The sequence below is a fragment of the Citrus clementina genome, unplaced genomic scaffold, assembly GCF_000493195.1.
Source record: "Citrus clementina cultivar Clemenules unplaced genomic scaffold, Citrus_clementina_v1.0 scaffold_5, whole genome shotgun sequence".
NCBI lineage: Eukaryota > Viridiplantae > Streptophyta > Magnoliopsida > Sapindales > Rutaceae > Citrus > Citrus x clementina.
The window spans coordinates 33,970,909-33,995,225 of NW_006262201.1; the positions used below are offsets into that span (position 1 = coordinate 33,970,909).

Consider the following 24,317-nt stretch of genomic DNA (forward strand, 5'->3'; position numbering starts at 1 on the left):
GTACTGCAGAAATTGAATGATGATGATCTCGTGAAGGTTCTATGCTAATCATTCATGTGTATCCGATAAAGGAAATCCAACTAAGTTTAATATGAAAATCATGGGAAAAAAGTACATTTTCTATTGCTCCACCGTTCAAATTGCTGGAGTCCAATCGGTATGTCTTTGTTGCTTGTATGTTTGTGCAAGAGAGCTGTTCAAAATTTACCCTTTGGAAGTTTAACGCACTTGCAAATGTATGATTTTTTTCAGGTATATGTATTGGCTTATGACAGTAATGGATTGGGAAGCCTTGTCAGCAGAAACAACAAGCTATCACTTATGCTTCTTGTGCTTATGTTTATAGCTGGAGTAATCTCTCTTGGCCTCTTCATAATCTTAATTGCAAAAGCTGCAAAGAGAGAGATGTTCTTATGTGCTGCCCTAATCAAGCAAATGAATGCGACAGAACAAGCAGAACGCAAGAGTATGAACAAAACTTTTGCTCTTGCCAAAGCAAGCCATGATGTCCGTGCTTCTCTTGCAGCAATTATCGGTTTGGTAGAGCTTTGTCATGAAGATGCCAATCCTGGAACTGATTTAGCAGAAAATTTGGGACTGATAAGAACTTGCTCGAAGGATCTACTAGGTCAGTTTGCTCTCAACTTTCCTTGTTCTCAAATGGGTACTGTATATTTAGTCATAAATTTGCCTTGTTTGTTTAAAATGATTCAGGCATATTGAATTCAGTCATGGAGATGAGTAAAATTGAAGCTGGAAAAATGGAACTTGTAGAAGAAGAATTCAACTTGGCTCAATTACTTGAAGAAGTGGTTGATATGTACTATCATGTGGGCATAAAGAAAGGAGTTGATGTTGTCCTTGATCCTTGTGATGGCTCTGTTCTAGGATCATGCCATGTACGAGGTGATCGCGTAAAACTTAAACAAATTTTATGCAACTTAGTTAGCAATTCCATGAAGTTTACATCGGAAGGTCATATCTCAGTTCGCGCAGCAGTAAAGAAGAAGAGTTTCAAACAAGACATCATTGCTTCTAACCGTAATGTTATCTCAAAGTGTTTATCCAAGTTGTTTTTCAGGAATAAGGAAGGTTTTGATGATCTAGATGCCCTTCATTCAGTTGAGCGGAATCCCAATTTACTGCAGTTTGAATTTGAGGTGGATGATACGGGCAAGGGGATTCCTAAGGACAAGCAGAACTCTATTTTTGAAGAATTTGTTCAAGTTAAGGAAACTGCTCTTGGTCATCAAGAAGGCCTTGGCTTGGGACTTGGTATTGTTCAATCCATGGTCAGTGAGTAAGAAGATACCTTGTTAGTTTAATATCCTGTTGTTTGGTCTATATTCAAAATCCTGAATATAGCTTTTCAGTTGAAATGTTGATATTGTGTTTCAGGTACATTTAATGAAAGGAGAGATAGCAATTGCAGATAAAGAGCCTGGAGAAAGAGGCGTTTGCTTCAGGTTCAACGTACTTCTGACTGTAGTGTGTGAACGCGAGCGTCCTGACACTGATGAAGAAGATCCTAGAACACATAATGACTGGCCTCAAACAGGACTTCATCAGCATTTTGCATCTTTTTGGGGCTCTGCAGCTAAATCCGAGGGATCTCATATGATACTCTTCATAGCCGGTGAGGAACGCAGAAGAGTCCTGAAGAGGTACATAGAAAATAGCTTAAACATTAAAGTTACAATTGTGAAACAAGAGAAAAATCTCCATCAGGAGCTGAGAAAAGTGAAGCGAAAAATGGATCCTTCCAGTATTGGTTACGCCGAAAAGCCTGAGTCAAGTTTAGTTGATTCCTTAACCATGTCTGCATCTAGCAGTTCTGATACAGGACATCATGATGTGGCACTAGACATTAAAGATGATTATGACAATGTTTCCCCACATTCTAAAAAGGCCAGCTCCAAATGTTTATCGAGCTTCACGCTGGTAGTGATTGATGCAACTGCTGGTTCTGTATCCGAATTGGTCAAAATTCTTGCCAACTTCAAGAGAGACGTACCTAGCTTGTCATGCAAGGTTGTCTGGATAGATAATTCAGTCATACGCAATGCTCATTCCCGAGAGTATAGGCTACTTCCTATATGTGATCATGTCATAAGTAGACCATTTCATGGTTCTCGTTTGATTGAAGTGTTGAAGCTATTACCCGAATGCAAAGGTGCATCTCAAAGGAATTTCCCAAAGTTAAAGATGGAAGCATCATCTCAAGAACTCCAGCATTGCACTGACCCGAATCCTTTGAACAAGTTGAAGAGCTTCGGGGCAGAGGCCGGAGCTTCTATTTCATCACATTGCAGCTCACTCCAACAAGTAGCAGCACAAAGTGATGGAAAATGTAGTGAGAAGCCATTGAATGGGAAGAAATTTCTGGTTGTTGAAGATGATGCTATAGTGCTTAAGGTAACTAGTGCTGTTCTCGGGAAACTTGGAGCAAAATTTGAAGTTTGCAGAAATGGGAAAGAGGCCTTTGATCATGTATGCAAAATTTTAAGTGATTTAAGGAAGGAAGGAAAGGCTCTGCCTTATGATTATATTATGATGGATTGCGAGGTAATTCTACAAACTTTATCTCAAAAGCATTAATCTTATTTGGGGGATAATAATATCTGGGATACTACATGTATTATAGTAACTTGTAATTTTTATTTTTATTTTTTTCCCAACTCGACAGATGCCTGTAATGAATGGATGCGAAGCAACGAGATTGATAAGAAAAGAGGAAGAACAATATGATGTTCATATTCCAATAATAGCATTAACAGCTCATGCAATGGCTGGAGTAGCAAGCAAGATTGTTGATGCTGGAATGGACTTTCATTTAACAAAGCCATTGCAAAAGGATAAGTTGTTGGATGTCGTCAAATCTATTGACGAGAAGATGGAAAAACAATAAAGATAGTTGACACAATTTTGTTCATTTCTTGAATTTTAATCACAGCCACAAAGCAACCATTGCATAATGGTTGCTCTGTACGTACAAAAGCATTGTTAATAGTGAAATTTCAATAAGAGTCCATCTGGTTCTTGCTTCAGTTTTTCTGGGTTTTCTTTCATTTAATTCGCTGGGTATTATACATAAAATAATTTAAATATTTCTGTAACTAATTTAAATTATTTAATACTATATATATATATTAATTATGTCATCCACTTTAGTACGTAAACAGTTTGTCATACGCAGTCCATAAACCTTTACAACATGTCATCTATGATATAAATTTTTATTGACATAGAATAACATACGCTTCTCTTTTTCTCACTACCGAGTTTTTGCTATTATCCAAGGTATTGAGATTGCTTCATCTATGAGTTGGTGTTTCAATTGGCATGAAAGTGATTTCTCATTGTCACTAGCCTGCCTTCGCAGCCCTTGTTACCAACCTCCCTGGCAGCTTCGAAAAAATGGTGATATAAATGAAAACCCACTATTCCATTAATTTAAAGAGATGCAATGTTTAGTTAGTAACGGTGAGTGAAAAAGGTAAACTAAATTAAAAGAGAAATTTATCAACAGAAACAAATATATAAATTAAAACCTACTATTCCATTATTTACTTGATTAAGAAGGCTTAATTAACCACAAACACAACACAACACAACACAACACAAACAAGACATAAACTTATTATTAAAAAGACATAATGTAACATAATCCATTTTCTGTAAACAAACTCATAGTCTTATTCCAAAGCCTCCTCATTATTTAATACTAAGAACCACGTCGGATACTTTATTTTCCCACATTAACTTTCACAGGTTCCTCTTCCTTGACGACGCTCACAGCTGCTGCTGCTTCTTCTTCTTTGACCTCAGTCTTCGGAGCACTCGACGCATAAGCAGTTCGTGCAGGAGCGACCTGAGATGCCTTCACATTGTGGTCGGACTCCTCTTTCTTTGGGGCGGTCTCCTTCATTGGCGTCGAGTAACCAGAACTCGACACGTTGCTTCTTGAGCAACATCCTTGACCATAAGAAGCCTTCCTGTCACACATCTTGGTTTTCAGCTTTCTTGACGATTCTTTTTGTTTGAGAAATTAACCTAACAACTGCTCTTAGAATGTAGAGATCGAAGTGAGCTTTAATTTATAGAAGCATTCGAGACCGCTGATGTTCATTCTCTTCATTAAACATTAATGCTGTGAGGATAACATTAATTTCGATGATGAATCCCAAGCGTTGGAATTAAAGATTACTCGGAACCATATATATGCATGAACCTTTTAATAATTAAGTTCATCAATTTTTAAGCTGTGCCAAGAACATTTTGATGAAACCTCATCCCCCAGAACTAAAAGATTGTATCTATTCAAATGAGTGCCTATTAGGCAAGAAGATCATTTGTCCTCAAAAAGATCAGCGGCTACCAAAACTTCTGTTTACACGCTTATTAGTTTCTAACTACATTGGGTTCCTAAATTAATTAGTCAATGTATATATATTTAGGTGCACGTTGATGAGGTATATATAACTTATTAAACTTCACCAGCTAATTGAGTAATACCATACATTGTTCTCAGAAAATATGAATAACTTCCAGCTAGCCAACAAGTAGCTTCTATGAGGAAAATATGAAGAAATGAATGCAACGCACCCACTTTCCAAGTCCATGAATTGAAGTATTAAAACCCCCACACATTCGAATAGTGATATATCAATATTCTCACTAATTAATATAGCGTTGATTAAATGAATAAAGAAATATATTGGCCCAATAAATTATCTTTGAAATTATAAAAATACATTTAGGATGTGTAGGGATGGCAAAATAACCCGGACCCGGACGAACCCGGATAATCCGGGCCGGGTTGAACCCACACCGGAATATAAAAAAATCCGGGTCCGGAATAAATTTTAATAACCCGGATATATCCGGGTCCGGGTTTAGGTTAACCCGGACATCCGGAATCCGGACCCGGATATTTAATTTTTATATTATTTTTTAATTAATTTTATTGATTAATCTAAATATGTTATTGTTTAGAAATGTATTAATTTTTTATTTTTAGAATTTTAGAAATTAATATTGATTCATTGATCCGGGTTCAAAACCCGGAATCCGGAAACCCGGATTTTTCCGGGTTGAACCTGGACCCGGACCCGGGTGAAAAAATCCAGGTTAAAATCCGGGTCCGGGAAAAGAAAATGGTATCCGGGTCCGGACCCGGATTTTGCCATCCCTAAGGATGTGTTTGGGATTGAGGTGTTGTAGTTACAGCTGTTGTGGAAAAAAAAATTTAGTATAAAACAAAAGTTAGTAATATATAATAAATATAATATTTAAATAATAATTTTGATGAAATTATTAAAGATATAATATATTTTCATTATACAAGTGAAAAATTATATCAATATAATTTTCAATTTACAACAGTTAGTATTTACTAAACACTTTAGTATGTCCAACTTCAATCTCAAACGCACCCTTAATTTACTTCGTTTTGAATTCGATTGAGCAAAATGGTAAAATACAGATCTTCTTTAAATTAACTTCCGTTACTTAAAAGTTTATTAACCCTGGACCTGTGTCGTATTTCTATGCTCATGAAGTTTTAAATGTGTGGAAATGACAATTTTCAATTGTCGGCTATTGAAATCACACAGATTCTCATGTCCCAACAAAAGACTTTCCAATGCAAGAGATACAGAAAGACACCCCCAAAAAAAAAAAAAAAAAAAAATTTGTAGAACTGAGAAAGACAAATAAATAAACATGGAACTAGTAAACAAGCAAATTGGGCGCATAAAGCTCCAATGTCCAAAGTATATTAATTTGTACATAATTTCTAATGTAAAATAATTAACTTTGAACTAATTTTATTTAAACTATTGAATGAGTTAATGATAAGAGATGTCATCTCTGTGTTTAATAGACATAAACGACATTCATACAAGTTATTCTTGCATGCCACCTATGTGGTAAATTTATAAACGACAATATATGGAAAAATGTATGATACGTCATCCATGCCTTGAATGTACAAACATTTTGTCATACACAGTCCATAGACCTTTACAACATGTCATCTTTGAGATAAATTTTTATCCACATAACATTACACAGAAGGCCAAAGATTTATTCTACTTCTCTTCTCCTCTCCACCAAAATTTTGCTATTATCACAGCTATTAAGATTGCTTCATCTATTAATTAGTCTTTTATTTGCCTTAGCAGCCCTCATTACCAACCCCCCTGGCAGCTTTGAATACAATGGTTGAATTGTAAAAGCATAATTATCAAAATAAAATTTCATTGCAGTCATATCTATCGCGAGCGTAATACAGTAGCAGATACATTAATTAATTTGGGCGTTGCTTATGTAAAAGTCTGCATGAAAACTCTTGGGAGTTCTCTAAGTATTACTTTTTATGATAGATTTGTAAACTTATTTCTTCAGTGTCTTTTTTTTTTTTAATTGTAATTAATTTCTCAACATAACATGATACAAATTCGCAAAATACTTACTGGTTGAGCAGTTAGCATCTACTCTCTTCATGTTTTGGGCATATTTCAATACGATTGCTTTGCACGAGTGTGTTTTACTAATATTGATACAACCATCACACTTTTGTACGAACAATTTATTAGTGAGCCTCTAATTGATTAAACAATAAATTGTGTTTATTTTAGTGATCATAGACTAAAAATAACAGAAACAACTATTTTATTAATTACCTTATTGAGAAGGCTTAATTACCCAAAACCAACACAACACAACACAAACAAGACATAAACTTATTGTTAAAAAGACACAACATAACATAATCCATGTAAACAAACTTATTGTCTTATTCCAAAGCCTCCTCATTATTTAATACTAATTAAGAACCACCTCGGATACTTCATTTTCCCACATTAACTTTCACAGATTCCTCTTGCTTGACGACGCTCACAGCTGCCGCTTCTTCTTCTTCTTCGACCTCAGTTTTCGGAGCACTCGACGCATGAGCAGTTAGCGCAGGAGCGACCTGAGATGCCTTCACATTATGTTCACACTCTTCTTTCTTTGGGGCGGTCGCGGTCTCCTTCTTTGGTGTCGAGGAACAAGAACTCGGTACGTTGCTTCTTGAACAACATCCATAAGAAGCCTTCCTGTCACACATCTTGGTTTTCAGCTCTTTCTTGACAATTCTTTTTGTTTGAGAAATGAACCTAAGAATTGCTCTTAGAATTTTGAGAGCGAAATGAGCATTAATTTATAGAAGCATTTGAGACTGCTGATGTTCTTTCTCTTCATTAAACTTCAATGCTGTGAGGATAGCATTAATTTCGATGATGAATCCCAAGCGCCGGAATTAAAGATTACTCCGAACCATATGCAATGAACCTTTTAATAATTAATTTCATCAAATTTTAAGCTGTGCCAAGTGCCAACAACATTTTAATGAACCCCATTCGCCAGAATTAAAATGATTGTATCTCTTCAAATGAGTGCCCATTAGTAAACAAGATCATTTGTCCTCAAAAAGATCAACGGCTACCAAAACTTCCCTTTGATTTGGTGCTTGCGTATGGCCATTCCCTTATAAAATTATAATTTCCTTTTCTAGTTTGTTGACTCTGTAGACATTCTTGCAGCAGTGTTAACGAAAGATGCAATCTTTTCTGTTCATTTTCAATTGCTTAGTGCCGGCCACGAACCTTGCAAGTTCATGGATTTTACACCCTACACATTTTGATTTTCTTAACCATCCTCTTAATAGTTTCTATTTAATTGGGTTCCTAAATTAATTAATCCAGGATTATATTTAAGTGCATGTTGATGAGGTATATATATAACTTAATAAACTTCACCAGCTAATTGATTAATGCCATACTTTGTTCTCACAAAATATAAATGATTTCCAGCTAGCCAACAAGCAGCTTCTATGTTAAGTGGTACTGAATATGGCACAATTACTCAAATTAAGACCGAGTAATTCGATCCTCAGCCGGTCAGTCCAACTAATCTAAACTAACAAAGTATAAAGATGGATTTATGTTTAAGAAAATGAGAGCAACTGTAGAAGAAACTTGTATTAATTATGACCAAAAAAGAAAAATACAAATGGTTATTACGAAACTGAGGTTGCTTTGAACAAACCTGCAGCAGCAGTGGTGAATGATCGCCTTACAAGTTACAAATTAAAACAACAAAGCACTAGACTGCTCGACCATATCTTAATCCAAAGGACACAAGAACTCATCAGGCCTTCTCAATAATAACGATTCGTTGCATCTATATGATCCATTATTTGCCACAGAGAAGGGAACATGCTTCTTCACAACATTTGATGAATAAGGAACTGGCTCCCCGGCTGCACTCCTCGTAGTAGCATAGGCACCAATTTTCAATGCATTCAACGAACGAACCGGGGAGGGCGCAGGAGGCGGTTCGGGCTTCTTCACAATTTGTTCATTCTGTGGGGAGATTACAAGAGTTTTGATCTTCTTTGGTGAGTTCAAGCATCTTTTTGAACAACTACTACTCTTTTATTGCATCTTGATTCTCAGATTCTTTAATTTTCTTTGAGAATTCTTGCTCATATGAAGAAATGAATGCAACGCATCCACTTTCCAAGTCCATGAATTGAAGTACTAAAACCCCACACATTCGAATAGTGATATATCAATATTCTCACTAATTAATATAGCGTTGATTAAATGAATAAAGAAATATATTGGCCCAATAAATTATCTTTGATATTATAAAAATAAATTTAAGACTTCATTTTGAATTCGATTGAGCAAAATGGTAAAGTACACATCTTTAAATCAACTTCTGTTGCTTAAAAGTGTATTAATCCTGGACACGTGTCGTATTTCTATGCTCATGAAGTTTTAAATGTGTGGAAATGACAATTTGCTATTGTCGGCTATTGAAATCATACAAATTCTCATGTCCCAACAAAAGACTTTCCAATGCAAGAGATACAGAAAGACACCCCAGAAAAAATAATAATAAATAAATAAATAATGTAGAACTGCAAAAAACAAATAAACAAACATGGAACTAATAAACAAGCAAATTGGGCGCATAAAGCTCCAATGTCCAAAGTATATTCATAAATGTGTCCATAAAAAGCCCACAATATTTCAATCCTCTTTGTTCTAAAAGCTCAGATAGTTAAAATGAGATTTAAGCAATGATCGGCCACACAAATTTTAAACGCAGCCTTTCTTTCTACTCTTCAGGTCACTTTCCTAAAGCATAAACGTCCCTAGAGCTGAAAATCAAAATAGAAAACAGAAAAATTTTGGAGCATCTTTACGCCCAAATTCTCGGGGCTTATCATAGCATTTTCCCCTACAGCTCATCCTGCAGATCACACAAAAAATGGATCAACGCCTGGATGCATAGCAATAATTAAGAATATTCAGATGTATCAACAAGTAGGAAAACCTACATGTACATCCTTGTCTGCGTCTCCGCTGCTGGAGTCTGATTTGGTTTCAGTATCAGCATCATCATCATCTTCAGTGTCATCGTCATCATTATCCTCAGCCTTAAAACAAGATTATCAAGATTAGGACCAAAATGATTGTCATTTCATCACTTATATCACACTAATTACAGTTGATAGAGACTTACATCAGAATCAGGTGCGTCCTTTGATTCCTGTTAACCACATTTCAGAAAGTTAGCATAACTGGTAACACAGAATAGAATCAAAAAAGTTTTCAACAGATAAGTTTTCATCTAGGTAAATGATTATGTCTTTGGAAACTCAGCTAAGTATGCTAAAAACCCAATTCCAAAGAAAAAATAAAATGTGCAACAAAGTAATTGAGCAAAAAAGCACCTCCTCCTCTCTCTTCTTCTCGGCCTCATCAAATGCTGCCTTCTCGGCCTGCAAAAACAATAGGTCTCCAAATCAAATACTGAGGCTTGTAAGTATCAGTTATGAGACAGATTTGATGAGGAGAAAACAATCATACATCCTTATGCTTTCCCCATGTTTCTTCGGCCAACTTATTGGCATACTCTGGATCATCACTAACCAAGACATTGTCAAACATGGTTCCAGATTTCACCTGACACATTATTCACCTCAACAGTGAGAAAACTTTAGCCTCTATGATAACAATTAACACATAAGCAAAACAACAGAGATAATCACCTGCCACAACTCAATGCCAACATACTTCAAGTTGGGATACACATAAAGGTCTGGGTCATCCTTGAAATCTATAGAATATCAAAACCATAAGTAACATTTAGCAAACATCCTAACAGTACATAACAAAAAGCCAATTGAAGCAAAGGCATGTCATAGTAGTATATAGTTCAAGAAAGAAGATAACCTGGGTTGTCAATCATTGGAGCCTTCCACTTGCCCTTGTAATTAGGGTTCTTAATTTTCTGCAGAGGCAAAACACAGTTACAAGATAGCCAAAACCATATTTACATGGTTCAAATTAATCTAGAATTTTAGTAACCTTTGGCTTCCATGGACCCTTGTACTCTGGGTTAGGGATGGTTGGAGCTGTCCATTCACCATCTTCCTCATCATCCCAATCATCAGGCTACAACAACATACCACCTTAATCAGTACAAACTCTTCACAAACTAAAGAAAAAATACTTTTAACAAATTGAAACCCAATGACTACCTTCTTGGCATCAGGATCTGTTATCTCCTTTGGAATGTCATCATAGCCCTGTTATCATAAAAATCAAACAAACAAAAAAATGGTGAGCAGGCACATGGATAATCATACAAGAAACTGTTAATTTAGCATAAGCACTAGAAGGTTCAAAATCAGGGGATTTTTACCTCTGGCTTCTTGTCTTCAGGATCGGGAATATATTCTTTGTCGTCCCAGTCTTCAGGCTGCCAGCATATTCTAGAAGTCAGGATCTTAACTCATGAAAACAAAATCAAAAAGTAAGGTATGTTATAAGGGCAATTACTTTCTTGGCGTCAGGATCCTTGATGGTCTTTGGAGGGAGGAGATCCCAATCAGAGTACAAGCTACCAGATTGTTTCTCCACATTGTCAATGAGGATGCTGTAAGTAGCATCTGGACGGAGGATGAAAGTATAAACATGAGTGAGTTGGTCAGTCTCACATGGTACTTCCTTCTTGATCAATTTGTTTGTTCCATTGTAGGTAAGAATGGCATGCACTTTCTTAGTGCTATAACCACAGATATCTGGTCCAAACATGATACTGCAATCAACCATATAACACTCAAATCAACACAAACTGGTCATATATAATGGCAACAAAGTTATAACCTAACAGGGTAGCTTCCTGTAACCTGTAAGGGGTATCACCACCAAATTTCTTCTGATCAACTTCGCCACTAAGCAACTTCATGTAGCCACCACCACAGTCAAGCTTCTGTTCGTGCTTAACAGAAAACTGGAACACGAGTGTCTTGTCCTTGTTGCTGAATTCAGGGAATTCAGCTGAAATAGCATAGAACCTGTAGTCTTCACTAGTTTGAATACCTGCCATCCAACATTGTACCAACAATTAACTTAATGCATCAAGATTAATTCATAAACTAGAGAATCCAAATAAAATCTTGGGCTATAAGGACCACCTTTATCATTCGGGTCCCCATTCCATTTCCCAGCAGTGTAGTTCCATTCTCCAGCCGTGTTCTCATCTTTCTTCCAATCAGATGTAACCCACCGGCTTTCCCATCCATCTTTTCAGTATCACCATGTTAAAGCACATCAATATATATATTAAAAAAAAAGTTAATAAATTGCCGTTTTACACTAACTAATATTATCTCAAAACATCTCCCGTTCTTAAGAATATGAATTTAGCATTCAAAATTTTAACATTTCATCAATTAATAAAAGTAAATGGGAAAATGGGAAGCAATTTGAATTTTCGTTCTTAAAAAAGTAAATTCAATAAATAGTACATAACATTAACATTTCATCAATTAGTCAAATATCAATCAAATCATTAATCATTAATCGTCGATCTTAGAACTCACAAAGAAATTAAACAGATCAATATATAAACTAAGCAAATGATCACACATTATCATTTCCAGATCAAATCAAATCGATGATAACTAAACAGTCACAGATCTAATCAGTTTTAAGTTCATTTCTAGTCAAAATTACGCAAGTAAACGACACGCCGTTTACTGTCATTTTAGATCACATCAAATTTCGTTGAAAAAAGGAACCGATCTAGAAATTTAAAAAATTAAAAAAAAGGACCCCACTTTGGCTGAAAGTGGATAGAGGAGCAAATAGTTACCGTCAAAGCGTTCTTCGAAGAAGACGTGAGCAGAGGCAATTGTCAGGAAGATAGTGAGGAGAGTTAGAGAGAGAAAGCTAGGGTTTAATTTCGCCATTTTTAGAGCGAGAGAGAGGAAGTGCTCTGTAGAGTGAAGTGTGAAAGAGGACTGAATATATAGAGGACTTTCAGGACGAGATGACGTGGATCCTTATAATGACGCGGACGAATTGGAATATGCCATTCGGAGATCGAGTGTCATTGTTGTGACGTGGGAAGGAGGGATTGGTGATTACCACGAATCATAGAGGGTACCCAGTACTTGACACGCGGCGTGAAGATATTGGTGTACGGCAACAATGAAGGATTGTTGTCCCGTACGCAATTAGTATTTTCCTATTTTAAGTTAAAAGTTTTAAATATTTATTTATTTGATTTTGAAGAGGTTTTATCTGGAAAGACCTCTTCGGTTTGGAATAGGTTATGGTGCTGTCGTGATAAGATAAAATCTTAACAAATTTTTAAAATAGTACTAAAAAAGAAAAAATTAAAATAGAGTTTCATATATTTGTTATTAATAAATTGTTATCTAAAGTGATTATTGGATATGAAATAACATATATATTTATTAATTTTTTTTTGTAATGTAATTTTTATAAGTGGTGGGAAAGCTAGATTAAAATGTTAAATAAGCATTTCATATTTTTAGATGCCTTGTGGTTTTTCTTCTTTTTTTTTTTTTTTTTAATTTTGAAACGTAGATGCCTTGTCAATCAAGAATTAATTTGGAATGATTCTCTCAACATGATGTAAATCCATCATATGAGATAATTTTGGTAGGCCATGTACTCTGTCCAAACGTGGGCCGGCACTCACATTTAGAGTGAAAGCCACTCAAAAGTCTCGTTAAAATAATAATTGTGATCACCATCATGTGGTTTTTGCAGTAACCCTTGCTTTCAAGGGTCATTACTCATTAGCAAAACAATATCAGCATCATGAAAGTTAAGTTTTTTATTCACTGATGGACTCTTGGATATGATTATTTTATGTATAAAAATTAATGCACAGAAAACAATCTTTGAATTATAAATTTGTCGAAAGTGTTTTTACTGACTTCGACGGATGAAGTAATAAATAAATAAATAAATGCATATTTTATCGTGTTATTAGTAAATAGTTTCTTCATTACTGAACACATTACATATGCCGGTTACACCGAAAGCAATTTGAAGAGCAAGGCTCCATGAGTTGCAAAGAATGGAGCAAACACCAATGGCTCCACAGCGCCCGCCCACCCCCCTCCCCGCGTGAATATCACATCAAAGTATACAAGACCCCATGAACCATTATCTCGAGATACGTGTTATCAGGGGTTACTTACCTCTATGTATTTCTTGGCGTTATCCCATGCCCCTCCTGTGTTGGATGCCGATATGGCAACATGGGGAGAAAAAAAAAAAGGAAAAAGTTGAACGAACTTCAAGATGAAATGGTGATCTTGACATAAATTTTGTACATACTTGGACACCAGAGACAAGTGAACCAGCAAGAGTTTCAACTCCAAATAAGGTGCCGGCAATGAGTGGCGTAAGGATAACCAATGCACCTTGTGGGATCATTTTCTCTGGGTGAGGCATCAGTGGAAATCTTGACACAAGTTGTGTAGTCTGGTTTTGCCCTGGAATTGTATTGAAGTGCCTGCGAACCTCTTCCACCATTTTGAGAGCTATGCTTCCTACACTCTTCATTGTCGTGGATGAGAACCAGCACGGAAGCATGGCTCCAACAATGAGTCCTACGAAGGCTTTTGGTGTCAACAAATTGACTGTCTCGATGCCTGCTTGGCTCACAAAGGCTCTAAATAGTGCAAGAGAGACTACTGCAGCTGATCTAATTGCAAACCCCTGAGAGAAAATTGCAGTGAGTCAAAAAGAAGTTTTAGTGAAAGATAACTGATAATTTGTAGACTTGCCTTACCAATTGCAGCTGTGGTATTTCCAGCAGCATCTAAGGCATCTGTTCTTTCATGTATCTTGTGGGACATGCAGAGCCATTTCTGCAATTCCACCAGCAATGCCGCTTATGGGGCCGTAAGCATCAATTGTTAGACGTGTGGCAATAGTGCTTAACATTCCCAAAGCAGCCACAGCAATTCCATACATAGCAGCCAGGCTGAAGCTCGCATAAGCAGCAACGGCAATTGCAAATATGGGAATGATGACAGATTTGTATCCTAGAGCCAAATCGAAAATCACATTTGTTGAAGCACCTCTCTTGTAAGAATCTGCCAGTCCTGCACTGGACTGAAAAGTTTCAACATGAAAAAAATATCAGAATCAGAGGTCATCATAAAAGTCTAATTGTTTAATACTTCCATGAAAAATATAACTCACCTGTAAGCATTGCTAGTATAATATTCTGTGGTGTAGACGATTACAAGTCCAGCCCACAAGCCAGTTGCAACACAAAAGAAAAGGTGCCTGCTGTTGCTTGCAACTTAATCAATGAAGATATAAACATACAAAATCTTAATAAAATGCGAGTCCTAGGTGCTTACCAATTTTTGACAGTTCTCGGTTCCGAAATCAGAGAGAGCGAATTCTAATGGCAAAGCAAAAGAGCTGACGGTGACAATGCCAACAGTCATCAAAAATAGTTGAGATAAGAAGTTGTCTCTTGAAGGATAGTTCAATTTCACTTACACTCTTAATCTGAAACAGGTCAGTAGCAAAAAGCGTGGTAATCATGCAAACCACTATTCCCATTGAGCTTATGATCAGGGAATAGGACATGGCTGATACTGAAGGATGATACCAATGCAACATAGAGTGCTGCACAGGATGACTGCATATGATCCAAAAAGATCAAAACCCATCCCAGCGATTTCTCCTACATTGTAGCCCACATTGTCAGCAATAACCTGTACAACATTAGTGTGATCAGTGTTGATGTTATGGCTAGAATATAAGCAATGAGTAACTTCAGGAACTTCCAAACTATTTGTCAATGTCAAAGCTAAAACTTGTAATGTCCACAAACTATATCCTAATAGAAAATGTACACATGACATAAATAGGCACTAAAGACTATAGAACAAAATATAATGCCAGCAATGAATCAAACAGAGTGGCAAGGTTTCAGGAAATTACCGCTGGGTTTCATGGATCGTCTTCAGGAATATTTCTCTCAACTTTTCCTACAAGGTCAGCTTCCTACATCAACTGCTTTTGTATATATACCTCCCCCAACTCTTCCAAAGAGTGCCATTGAGGAGCCACTTAAATCATAACCAGTAATAGATTCATAAAGTCCCTCCCAGTCATCATCATAATAGAGTTTGAATAAATTGATGGAGACATACAACACCAAAAGGCAATTGGCAGCAAGGAGCAAGCCCATCACTGCACGAGCTCGGAAAGCTGTAATAAAAGCCTTGCTGACTCCTTTCCTTGCTTCTAAAGTTGTTCTGGCATTTGCATAGGTTGTGATCTTCATGCCAAGAAAACCTGAGAGGGTTGAAGTAAGGGCTCCGAGCAAGAAAGCAATGGTGCTAAAAATAGCATTTACAAGAGCTGGTTTGCACATAATCCCTGTGTTGTATGTGCAGGGTTCATGTTTGGTGCTGAAGCCCTTAACCGAACCTTGGAAAAGGAAGATGATGGTGCTGAATACGCCCATGACCACACTGAGGTACTTGTACTGTGGAAACAAAAATGATGTTGCCCCTGAGAACAAGGCAGACATCAGAAAATATCAGTAAAGATTATCAGAAAGCTCTCAGTGATCACCAGGTCATCATATTAAACAGTGGGCGGATAAGAGAATCTCGGATTGATAATTTATTATATCCAGAAGAAAAGTACTAGGACAATGAATTATAAAACTCCAACAGGAAAGAGGGACAAGAACAGAAAGAATAAATTATAGTAAAGTACTACAAAATAGAAGCACTTCATACCTCATTGTGGATTCATGTTTTCTACTATATAAAATAGTAAATACTTCATGACAATCAAAGAAAACAACTTGATCTTCATCGTGCAGAACTCGAAAACAAACCTCAAATACAAGCATGAAGGGAGCTCACCAACAGAAATGGCATTTTGAATTTCAGCACACTTGATGGCAGCCTCAAGGCTATCAACACCCTCCTCTGCCTCTTCTTCTTCAATCAACCTATCATCATCGCCATTGCTACCAGCTCCATTTGAGATCTTAACCTTTGAGACCAATACCCACAGAATCAAAGCAAAACCAATTCCTATAAAAGCAGCTGCGGGTGTCAGAACTTGTGTATGCCCCTCACTCCATGAAGCCATTTCCATAAATGAACTCACTATTGATGATCACTTTGTTTCTTGAAAATTTTCCTAGCAAATAGAACAAGAACCGGTGCTGGTTATTTAAGTGCAGATAAAATCTGAAGGCATCAGAAAGTACATTATCCAAAAAGATATATCAGAAGCCTTGCATGGCTACTGCAGACCATGCAAACTGGTTGTTTTGAATGACAGTCAGTATACATTGGTTTCTTTTATTACCAGTTGGTTTGATTAGTAGGAATGAGTTTTGTCAGTGTCTCAATCAATGTACTTGTGCTCATATCAACATCTTGGTATGTAGGATGTCGGTTTATACACAGAAATGTCCAAGTCAGCCATTAGTAATTTTGACCAAGGACAAAGTCATATAACTTATTGCAAGCCGCATGACAAATTTCTGCTGATTTATATTTTAGTTTCTTTTATGACTATTGCAATTATATGCAGAGTCTCAATCAATATTTCAAGTCTTGCAACTCTTTTTTTTCTTTTTTCAATGATTTGATAAATATACAATGAAATTTTACAAAGTCAATTCATACTTTTACTAAACTTTAAGCACCAAGTTTGCCTGAGCTCGAGTTTAATGTGATTAAGTCATGCAGAATACGTATGCAAATCAGAGAAGCCAGCTTGAGTCCACGTTCCTCATTAATTCAATGTCAAATTGAGAGTTGTGACTTTGTCCACTTTATCTTAAAAAAGGGAAATAGGAACCACAGTAGGAAGATCAAGATGATATTTCTAATATTTATTGTGTAAACTTAACCTCAGAGTTTGCAAGGGCTTGAGCTTTACTGGGGACTTGATACATCTCATTATATTGCTGCTATTCAGAGTAATCTTATTAATGTAAGAACAAGATAACCCTGACGCGGCTTTTCTTTTTGCTTCTACAAGCAACTCAGCAGATATTGTGAACTCAAGGATTCAACTACTTTACCTACTGGATGGATTGACCTGCCAGTCACAATATCCCATGATATTAAAAAATATATATATTAATCAAAATTAGCAATAATTAAAAGGATAACACCGTGGCATTAATATATACCATAGAGACAAGAAGAATGCTTTAAATATAATATAGAAAACGGTTTTGATTGCTTTCGAAAATGTGAATATTCCATGAAGAGTTATTCTAGAAAGTGCTTGGCGTTCTTCCCCCATCTAAAAAGTGCTTCCTAAAATGTAAAGTCCTTTCCCTTACACAGCTCGAACCATTCAGGAACCTTTTAGTTTTATATACACAAGTCCTTTTGAAAACTCATGAAAAGCTCTTGGTTTGACAGAAAATAATCAACGTTTATTGCATAGAAACTTCATTCTTAGGACCAGGGGCTGATACAAAAATCCACCAAACTAATTTCTAAGAAGTCACTTTACCGTGCCCAATGAGTGTAATGATTTCCCTTTCACAGTTTCACTTATTTTCACATTTCTTTTTCTTATTAGGTCTATCATCAATCATAGTCATCTGCCAAGAAAAGGATAAAGCCTCCATTATCTTCTTGTCCACAGTGATTAAGACAGGCAACCTCCAAAGGTAAAATGCTCATTAAATCATTAATACATGTCAAAATGTAGCAGTAATACTTCATTGATCAAAAGTGATGTTAAACAATGCCAAAAAGAGGCCTTTCAGTTTCTGCCAACATAATGGACCAAAATTTTTCATATGCTACAGGAAAATCAATAATCCAATGGCCTTCTTTTGATCATGTACTTGAACTAGAAACATTAATGAATGATGACAATCAGAATACTATGAAATCAAGCCAACAGTGTAAAGTAAATACCTACTCTTAGAAGACTCTTCCTAAAGTCAGTTTGGACTTGCAGGCATAATGCCAAACTATGTGTTTCACATTTTTTTTTCCTGATTTTGACTGCTAAACTCAAAAGGATGTAAAGATGATCTATTGGCAAAAATGCATCTGGGATTGGGAAATTTGCTTGAACATGAAGCTCTTGCTTTTAGCAAGGAACTGCCTGCAAGATAGATAGGTACCTTTGCTGAAGTGCCAAGGATCTGCATTGTACAGCACAGTTTAACAGTTTAACAATTGTAGATTCAACTCATGTCAAAGAAGTGCTTTTCTCACCTCTTTCTAGCTTTACTTTCTTTGTTCATAAACTGTTTAACTTCCTCTCAAAATCATCATACCTTAGCACATTAAGAGGAAATCTTCGAAAGCATCAAAAGTCCACGAAGAACACAGAAGAATTTACTTTGATGATGACTGCAGTGCCTCAGTTCCCCATAAAGGCAGAGGTGCTTGAACCATAACAGGACAACCAGTAACGGGGTGGTCAAAAGACAAGCTTTCTGCATGAAGTTCATGGCCATCATATCTCTTCCCATTCCACTCATAGACACCCTCATATTTTACATCCCCTCTTATTGAAATTCCAAGATACTGGCAATGCAACCGAATTTGATGCGTTCTTCCACTCCGAGGAAACGCCCTTACCAAAATCTCATTCTTCTTTGCATCAGCATCTAACACAGCCTTCTTTTCTACTACTATATTATTTTCTTCATGTTCCTGAAGTTCAGATGGCTCTTTGAAGCTACCCTCTCCATTCACTGATAAAACTTCAAATGAAGTAACCATGTCCCTAACTACAGACCCTCCGGGTAGAACCCGACCCACGTCTGATGCAGCATAAACACGCCAGGCTCCAAACTTTGACCTACCATGGCCTGATATAATGGTGATCCTTTTCCACTTTGGGGCTGGACCAATGCAGAGAGCAATGTATGTTTTACTGACCTTATGGTCAGTAAATGCCTTCACAAGCTTAGAAGCTACTTTGTGAGACTTGGTAATGACCATTACACCACTTGTGTCACGATCAAGTCGATTGGCTAGATGGAGCTCCAGAAGGTTGAGTTTGGTCCCTGAAATTCAAAGCTTTTAACACAATGCAACATCAACAAAAAATGTGATCGAACTGTATAAAATAGTAAGTCATTGTTATGTTGGTCCATCACAGGATCTCAGGGAAGTATGCAGACTCAAAAATAATATACCATTAAGGTGCTTTAAGAAAAACTCAATTCCGAAGTCAGAACTAATTAATGGCTTCCTATAGCAGACCATAACCAAGCAGACGCGTCACAGAAATTATCATACATTCAGCTAGGATTTACACAAAACTCACAGAAGCATACTTCAAATTTGTTGCAGAAACTTGGCAGTGGTCCCAAAACTAAAAATTTTGCGAATCAAATTTTTAAAATACTAATATAAAAAGTACAGATGCAAAATCTCTGCTGCATACATTATCAATAAAACATAAGTTCACGTTCACAATGGCCATTAGAGCGCAAGTCTTATCACCGACAGAACTTTTCCAAATCTGCGAAAGTACTAATCTTGCGTAAACAAAAGGACCCAAAAACAAATCTTTCTTCAGTGCATGAAATAAAAACACAGAAAACTTAACAAGCAGTTACGGACCTTCACTGAGTCGGCCTGATTTTGACTCGGCCGAGTCACCGGCAAGAAAACAAGGAACAGAAGCCAAAACACTCTCACAGTAAACCCCTTGAGGCTTGTTAACAGCAACGAACCACTCATCTTCATACAACACATCACTTCTTGACAGCTTATAAAGGCTTGATTTTGAAGACGCAGACATGGCTCTTGTCAGCTCTATATCCTTCGATATGGCTGGCAATGGAGGTGACAGAGGCGTGGGGTAATTTTGTTGGATTTGAGGGGCATTTTCGCAAGTGGGTTCTGTTGGGTTTAACATACTGGCTAGAGAGAAGAAGGTTTTGCGGAATCTGGGGACGCCTTTCGGAGCAAAAGTGAAGGTGGGATGGAAAGATGAAAGGGATGGCATTTGTGTCATTTTACAAGGTTAGTTGATCATGTATTATGGAGGGATTGTTGCAAACTTTTCCCTAAAATTTTAACAAATTACACATTTTTGGAGTCTTGTGCGTTGTGACATCCAGAAAATTTGTTGAGTGTCATGAATGTAGTTGTCCATCTCCACTTTATTCTGAGTACAGTAACTGAGATGTCTGCTTAAATGTGAAATCTTGTAATGGTAAGGTTCTACCGCAAAAGCATACCTCTTCTTAACCAATATTTCTATATAAAAGTTTATATTATCTTTGATTTTATTTATGAACGAATCAGTAGATCTTGAAGCCTTTGGCCACTATTATTAAGAAATTTTTACAAATTTTGAAATTCAAATAGTCACTGCGGTGCAGAATAAATAGCATGTGGCTTCATGTTATAAGTATGGCAATTCTCTTTGTAAACTATATATACAATTGTGAATGGAAATTTATTCTCAAATTTCTTTTCTAAAAGCTTTGGCCATTTTATCCTCTATCACAATTCTTCCTGTTAATTTTAGTTTTCACACTTTCCTAATTTACAATTACTTAATTAAAATTAAAATGCTTCCAACATAGATTTATAACATCTAATAAGATGAAAAAACTTTGGTTTATTTTTAATTTTAATGCTTTTGATCATCGATTAATGTTATTGCCCATACAATTAGAATTCTTACTAATTCATCTATATAAAAATTTAAAATTCAATAATATTTTTTTTTAATACAATCCTTCATAATTCTGTTATTATGATAGTACAATAATGAATTTCTAATTGAACTCTATACTTGTGTATTTGTCACTAAATGAAATATACGATCATCAATCTTGGTAATTGGATACGATGGAAAAATGGACTTTCGACAAATTTTAGGGAGCAGGTTGAAAATTATCATGCATCTAAAACGTTGTCGTTTGATAAACAGGGCAAAGTTGCCATGCCACGGCCCACCAGTTGAGCTCCCCGTTAACCTCGTTGAGGTGGCGACCCTGACTTTCTGTTAAACCCTCCCAAAAACCCCAATCCACTCTTTTCATTTGTTACCATGAAAACAATGTCATCGTTTATACTCAAACGGTCACGTAGTGGCTCATCACTGCTATCTCAGAACCCTAAAACCAAATCTTCAACACTATGCTCCTCACAAGTTGACAGTTCTGCTAAGTCCAATCAAAATCACACGGTTTCTCATTCGTGGTCGAATAGTACTGTTGCCAAAATAATGCGTAGAAATTTAAAAGATTGGATTTTGGCCCCTAGGTATTGCGTTTTGGGGGAAAATATTTCTGGGTTTGGTTCTAATGGGCTTTTGAGATTGAAAAATCCATGTGGGTCTACTGAGGTTTTGCTTTTTCCAAGAGGTTGTAGGTGGTTTAGTACACAGGCTGCCGTTGAACCTTCTACTTCTGATGGTCTTACAGTTGATGGGATTGTGGCTAGTCAATGGACAATTCTAGATGAGAGTGAGGGTGACTGGAAAAGTCATGCTGCTGCTATTGCTCAATCCATTAAAGTGATCAAGAAGCGTTTACAGGTATGAGTTTGTGATACTGTATTCGTGTTTAAAACCTTTTTTCTTTTTCTTTTTTTATTGGATGGCACACAACAGATAAAGTTCTGATTTGTGTTAGTACATCCTCAGGCAGCAACCATGATTTTGTTTTCTAATCTAGAGAAGTAGAGATCATTAGTCTTGCATATACGATTGGATCAAGTTCTGGTTTTGGTATCGATTTGACACAGTCTTATTCAAAGTGCAGCTGAATTATGTTGTTGATGATTGCAGTGGAAGAATTTGAACGTTAGGTTGAATCTATTATCGGCTGAGCTCAATAAGCCCAACCTTTGGGATGATCCTGTACATGCTGGGAGGATAAGTCGTGAGCATGGTTCACTAATGGGTAAAATGAAAGAAGTGAAGGCATTTGAGCAAGAACTGCTTGAGCATATTGACATGATAAAGCTTGCCCGGGAAGAGAATGATACTGAGTTGGAATTGGTGGGCTCTCACTTTCTATTCTAGGCATGTATTCGTTCTATTTGATGATATTTTTTCTTGTATCATACATATCATACAAAATTTTGAAACCCTTTGATATTTATTTTCTGATTGCTTTATATTTTAATTTTGCCTTAGCAGTTCCAAAATTCTGCCGAAATTGCAATTTAGCATGCAAAGCAAATGATTTTTGTGACATAAAACATTTTAGCGACTGGCCTTTTTAGACAAATTAGTGCATTGTTCCATGGCTTGCGTTCGCTTATAAAAATAATCTTACTAATTAATATCTTGCTTCTTCCCTCTGCAGGAATCATTGGAAGCTTTGCTCACAATGAGAAGGAAGTCAAAAGAGAAAGAACTTGATGCTCTGTTATCTGGAGAGCTGGATCCATGTTCTTGTTATATTGAGGTAATATTCATGTATTTTTTTGATTCTCTTTGTTGTGTCAGCATTTTTCCTGATAAGATGCCTTTGCACGTTCTTTGGTCTACAATTTAAGAGTCTAAAGATGCAACTGCCCCATACTTCTAGTAGTACTTCTCTTCTTTGATATCCAATTTGTGATTGATGAAAAAGTTTCTGTAGTAACTGATCTTGATGTTTGATATGGTGAATAATATAGGTCCAAGCAGGAGCGGGGGGTACAGAGAGCATGGATTGGGCGTCAATGGTTTTGCAAATGTACAAATCATGGGCTCAACAGCGTGGATACAGAGTAACCTTGATGGATGAAATGCCTGGTGAGATTGCAGGAATCAAGGTTCACTTTCTTCCTTCCCAACTTCCACCTTTTATTGATTTCAGCACGTATTATTGCACAGTTACTTACCCATAACCAATGACGTTCAATATGTATATTCAGAGCCTTTGCTGAATACTCCATTTCAATGGTTATACAATTCAGGGTTTCAAAGATTTAGCTGATCACTTCCATTTCTTGTTAGCAAGAAATAGTTTCTGACCATAGATATGTCTTTTTTTCTCCTTTTTTTTTTTTAGCGGGCAACAATCAAAGTAGATGGTGAATATGCATTTGGATATGCCAAAGCAGAAGTAGGAGTCCACAGATTGGTCCGTATCTCACCCTTCGACAGTGGAAAGCGTCGACATACTTCATTTGCTGCTGTTGCTGTAATTCCAAACTCGGGTGATTCATCCACCCATGTACAAATAAACGAGTCAGATCTTCGTATAGAGCGGTTCCGTTCTGGGGGAGCTGGGGGCCAGCATGCCAACACAACCGATAGTGCCGTGAGAATAATTCACATTCCCACAGGCATCACTGCCACTTGTCAAAATGAAAGGTATGCATTGTTATTAGAGCAATATCAATGAGTGAGGGGTTCTCTTCTTCTCAATTGTACATATTTTATTGTGTTCTAATCACAGATCGCAACATCAAAACAAAGCTTCGGCCATGGGTGTGCTTCAGTCTCGAGTAAATCAGCTTGAGATTGCTCGCCAGGCTCAAATGAATGCAGAACATACACAATCTCTAACCGATATTAGTTGGGGAAACCAGATACGTACTTATGTGCTCCATGTATGCATAGCATCTAAACAACCCCTCTCTTAATTTCTTTGCTTACCATTGACATTTGACGCTCTTTAACTCCAACACTAATTTCCATTTACTGTCCTTTTTTGTTGTTCTTTGAGTTCAGCCTTACCGGATGGTAAAGGATCTTAGAACTAACTATGAAGTTTCTGATCCTGATTCTGTGCTCGAGGGAGATCTAGATGGCTTCATCTTGAGCTATTTATCAGCTTCCTTGGATAAAGATGAAGATGGACGGCAATAGGATTTTGTTACTGAATATTGCTGAAGAGACTGTTCAACATATTGACATTGAGGCCAAATACCAGCACTAAACATACACGCTTGATCGTATAACTATTGTGGCAGAATTCAGTTTGCTGAT

General features: G+C 36.6%; 4 protein-coding genes and 1 pseudogene across 4 annotated transcripts; 2 read left to right on the forward strand and 3 right to left on the reverse strand.

Moving 5' to 3' along the window:
• Nucleotides 1-9: 9 nt before the first annotated feature.
• Nucleotides 10-3,036, forward strand: LOC18042595 (histidine kinase CKI1). Its single transcript, XM_024184109.1, has 5 exons — nucleotides 10-157; nucleotides 253-628; nucleotides 715-1,292; nucleotides 1,399-2,565; nucleotides 2,687-3,036. The coding sequence occupies exons 1-5, from the start codon at nucleotides 92-94 to the stop codon at nucleotides 2,906-2,908; spliced, it is 2,409 nt and encodes an 802-aa protein (XP_024039877.1). The 5' UTR covers nucleotides 10-91; the 3' UTR covers nucleotides 2,909-3,036.
• A 5,968-nt stretch (nucleotides 3,037-9,004) lies between these two features.
• On the reverse strand, nucleotides 9,005-12,363 carry LOC18041483 (calreticulin). Its single transcript, XM_006433460.2, has 14 exons — nucleotides 12,223-12,363; nucleotides 11,543-11,650; nucleotides 11,255-11,447; nucleotides 10,905-11,163; nucleotides 10,768-10,824; nucleotides 10,604-10,651; nucleotides 10,431-10,517; nucleotides 10,296-10,353; nucleotides 10,112-10,179; nucleotides 9,930-10,025; nucleotides 9,794-9,841; nucleotides 9,583-9,609; nucleotides 9,398-9,496; nucleotides 9,005-9,309 (listed from the first exon to the last, which is right to left on the reverse strand). The coding sequence occupies exons 1-14, from the start codon at nucleotides 12,317-12,319 to the stop codon at nucleotides 9,298-9,300; spliced, it is 1,257 nt and encodes a 418-aa protein (XP_006433523.1). The 5' UTR covers nucleotides 12,320-12,363; the 3' UTR covers nucleotides 9,005-9,297.
• Nucleotides 12,364-13,367: 1,004 nt separating this feature from the next.
• Nucleotides 13,368-16,839, reverse strand: LOC18041484 (annotated as a pseudogene).
• Nucleotides 16,840-16,936: 97 nt separating this feature from the next.
• LOC18042614 (RNA pseudouridine synthase 1) lies at nucleotides 16,937-20,411 on the reverse strand. Its single transcript, XM_006433464.2, has 2 exons — nucleotides 19,994-20,411; nucleotides 16,937-19,431 (listed from the first exon to the last, which is right to left on the reverse strand). Exons 1-2 carry the CDS (start codon nucleotides 20,388-20,390, stop codon nucleotides 18,755-18,757), a joined length of 1,074 nt encoding a protein of 357 aa, XP_006433527.1. The 5' UTR covers nucleotides 20,391-20,411; the 3' UTR covers nucleotides 16,937-18,754.
• A 956-nt stretch (nucleotides 20,412-21,367) lies between these two features.
• LOC18040348 (peptide chain release factor PrfB2, chloroplastic) lies at nucleotides 21,368-24,309 on the forward strand. The gene is made up of 7 exons (XM_024183885.1): nucleotides 21,368-21,926; nucleotides 22,179-22,391; nucleotides 22,702-22,803; nucleotides 23,018-23,155; nucleotides 23,395-23,699; nucleotides 23,785-23,938; nucleotides 24,060-24,309. Exons 1-7 carry the CDS (start codon nucleotides 21,438-21,440, stop codon nucleotides 24,195-24,197), a joined length of 1,539 nt encoding a protein of 512 aa, XP_024039653.1. The 5' UTR covers nucleotides 21,368-21,437; the 3' UTR covers nucleotides 24,198-24,309.
• The last annotated feature ends 8 nt before the right edge of the window (nucleotides 24,310-24,317 follow it).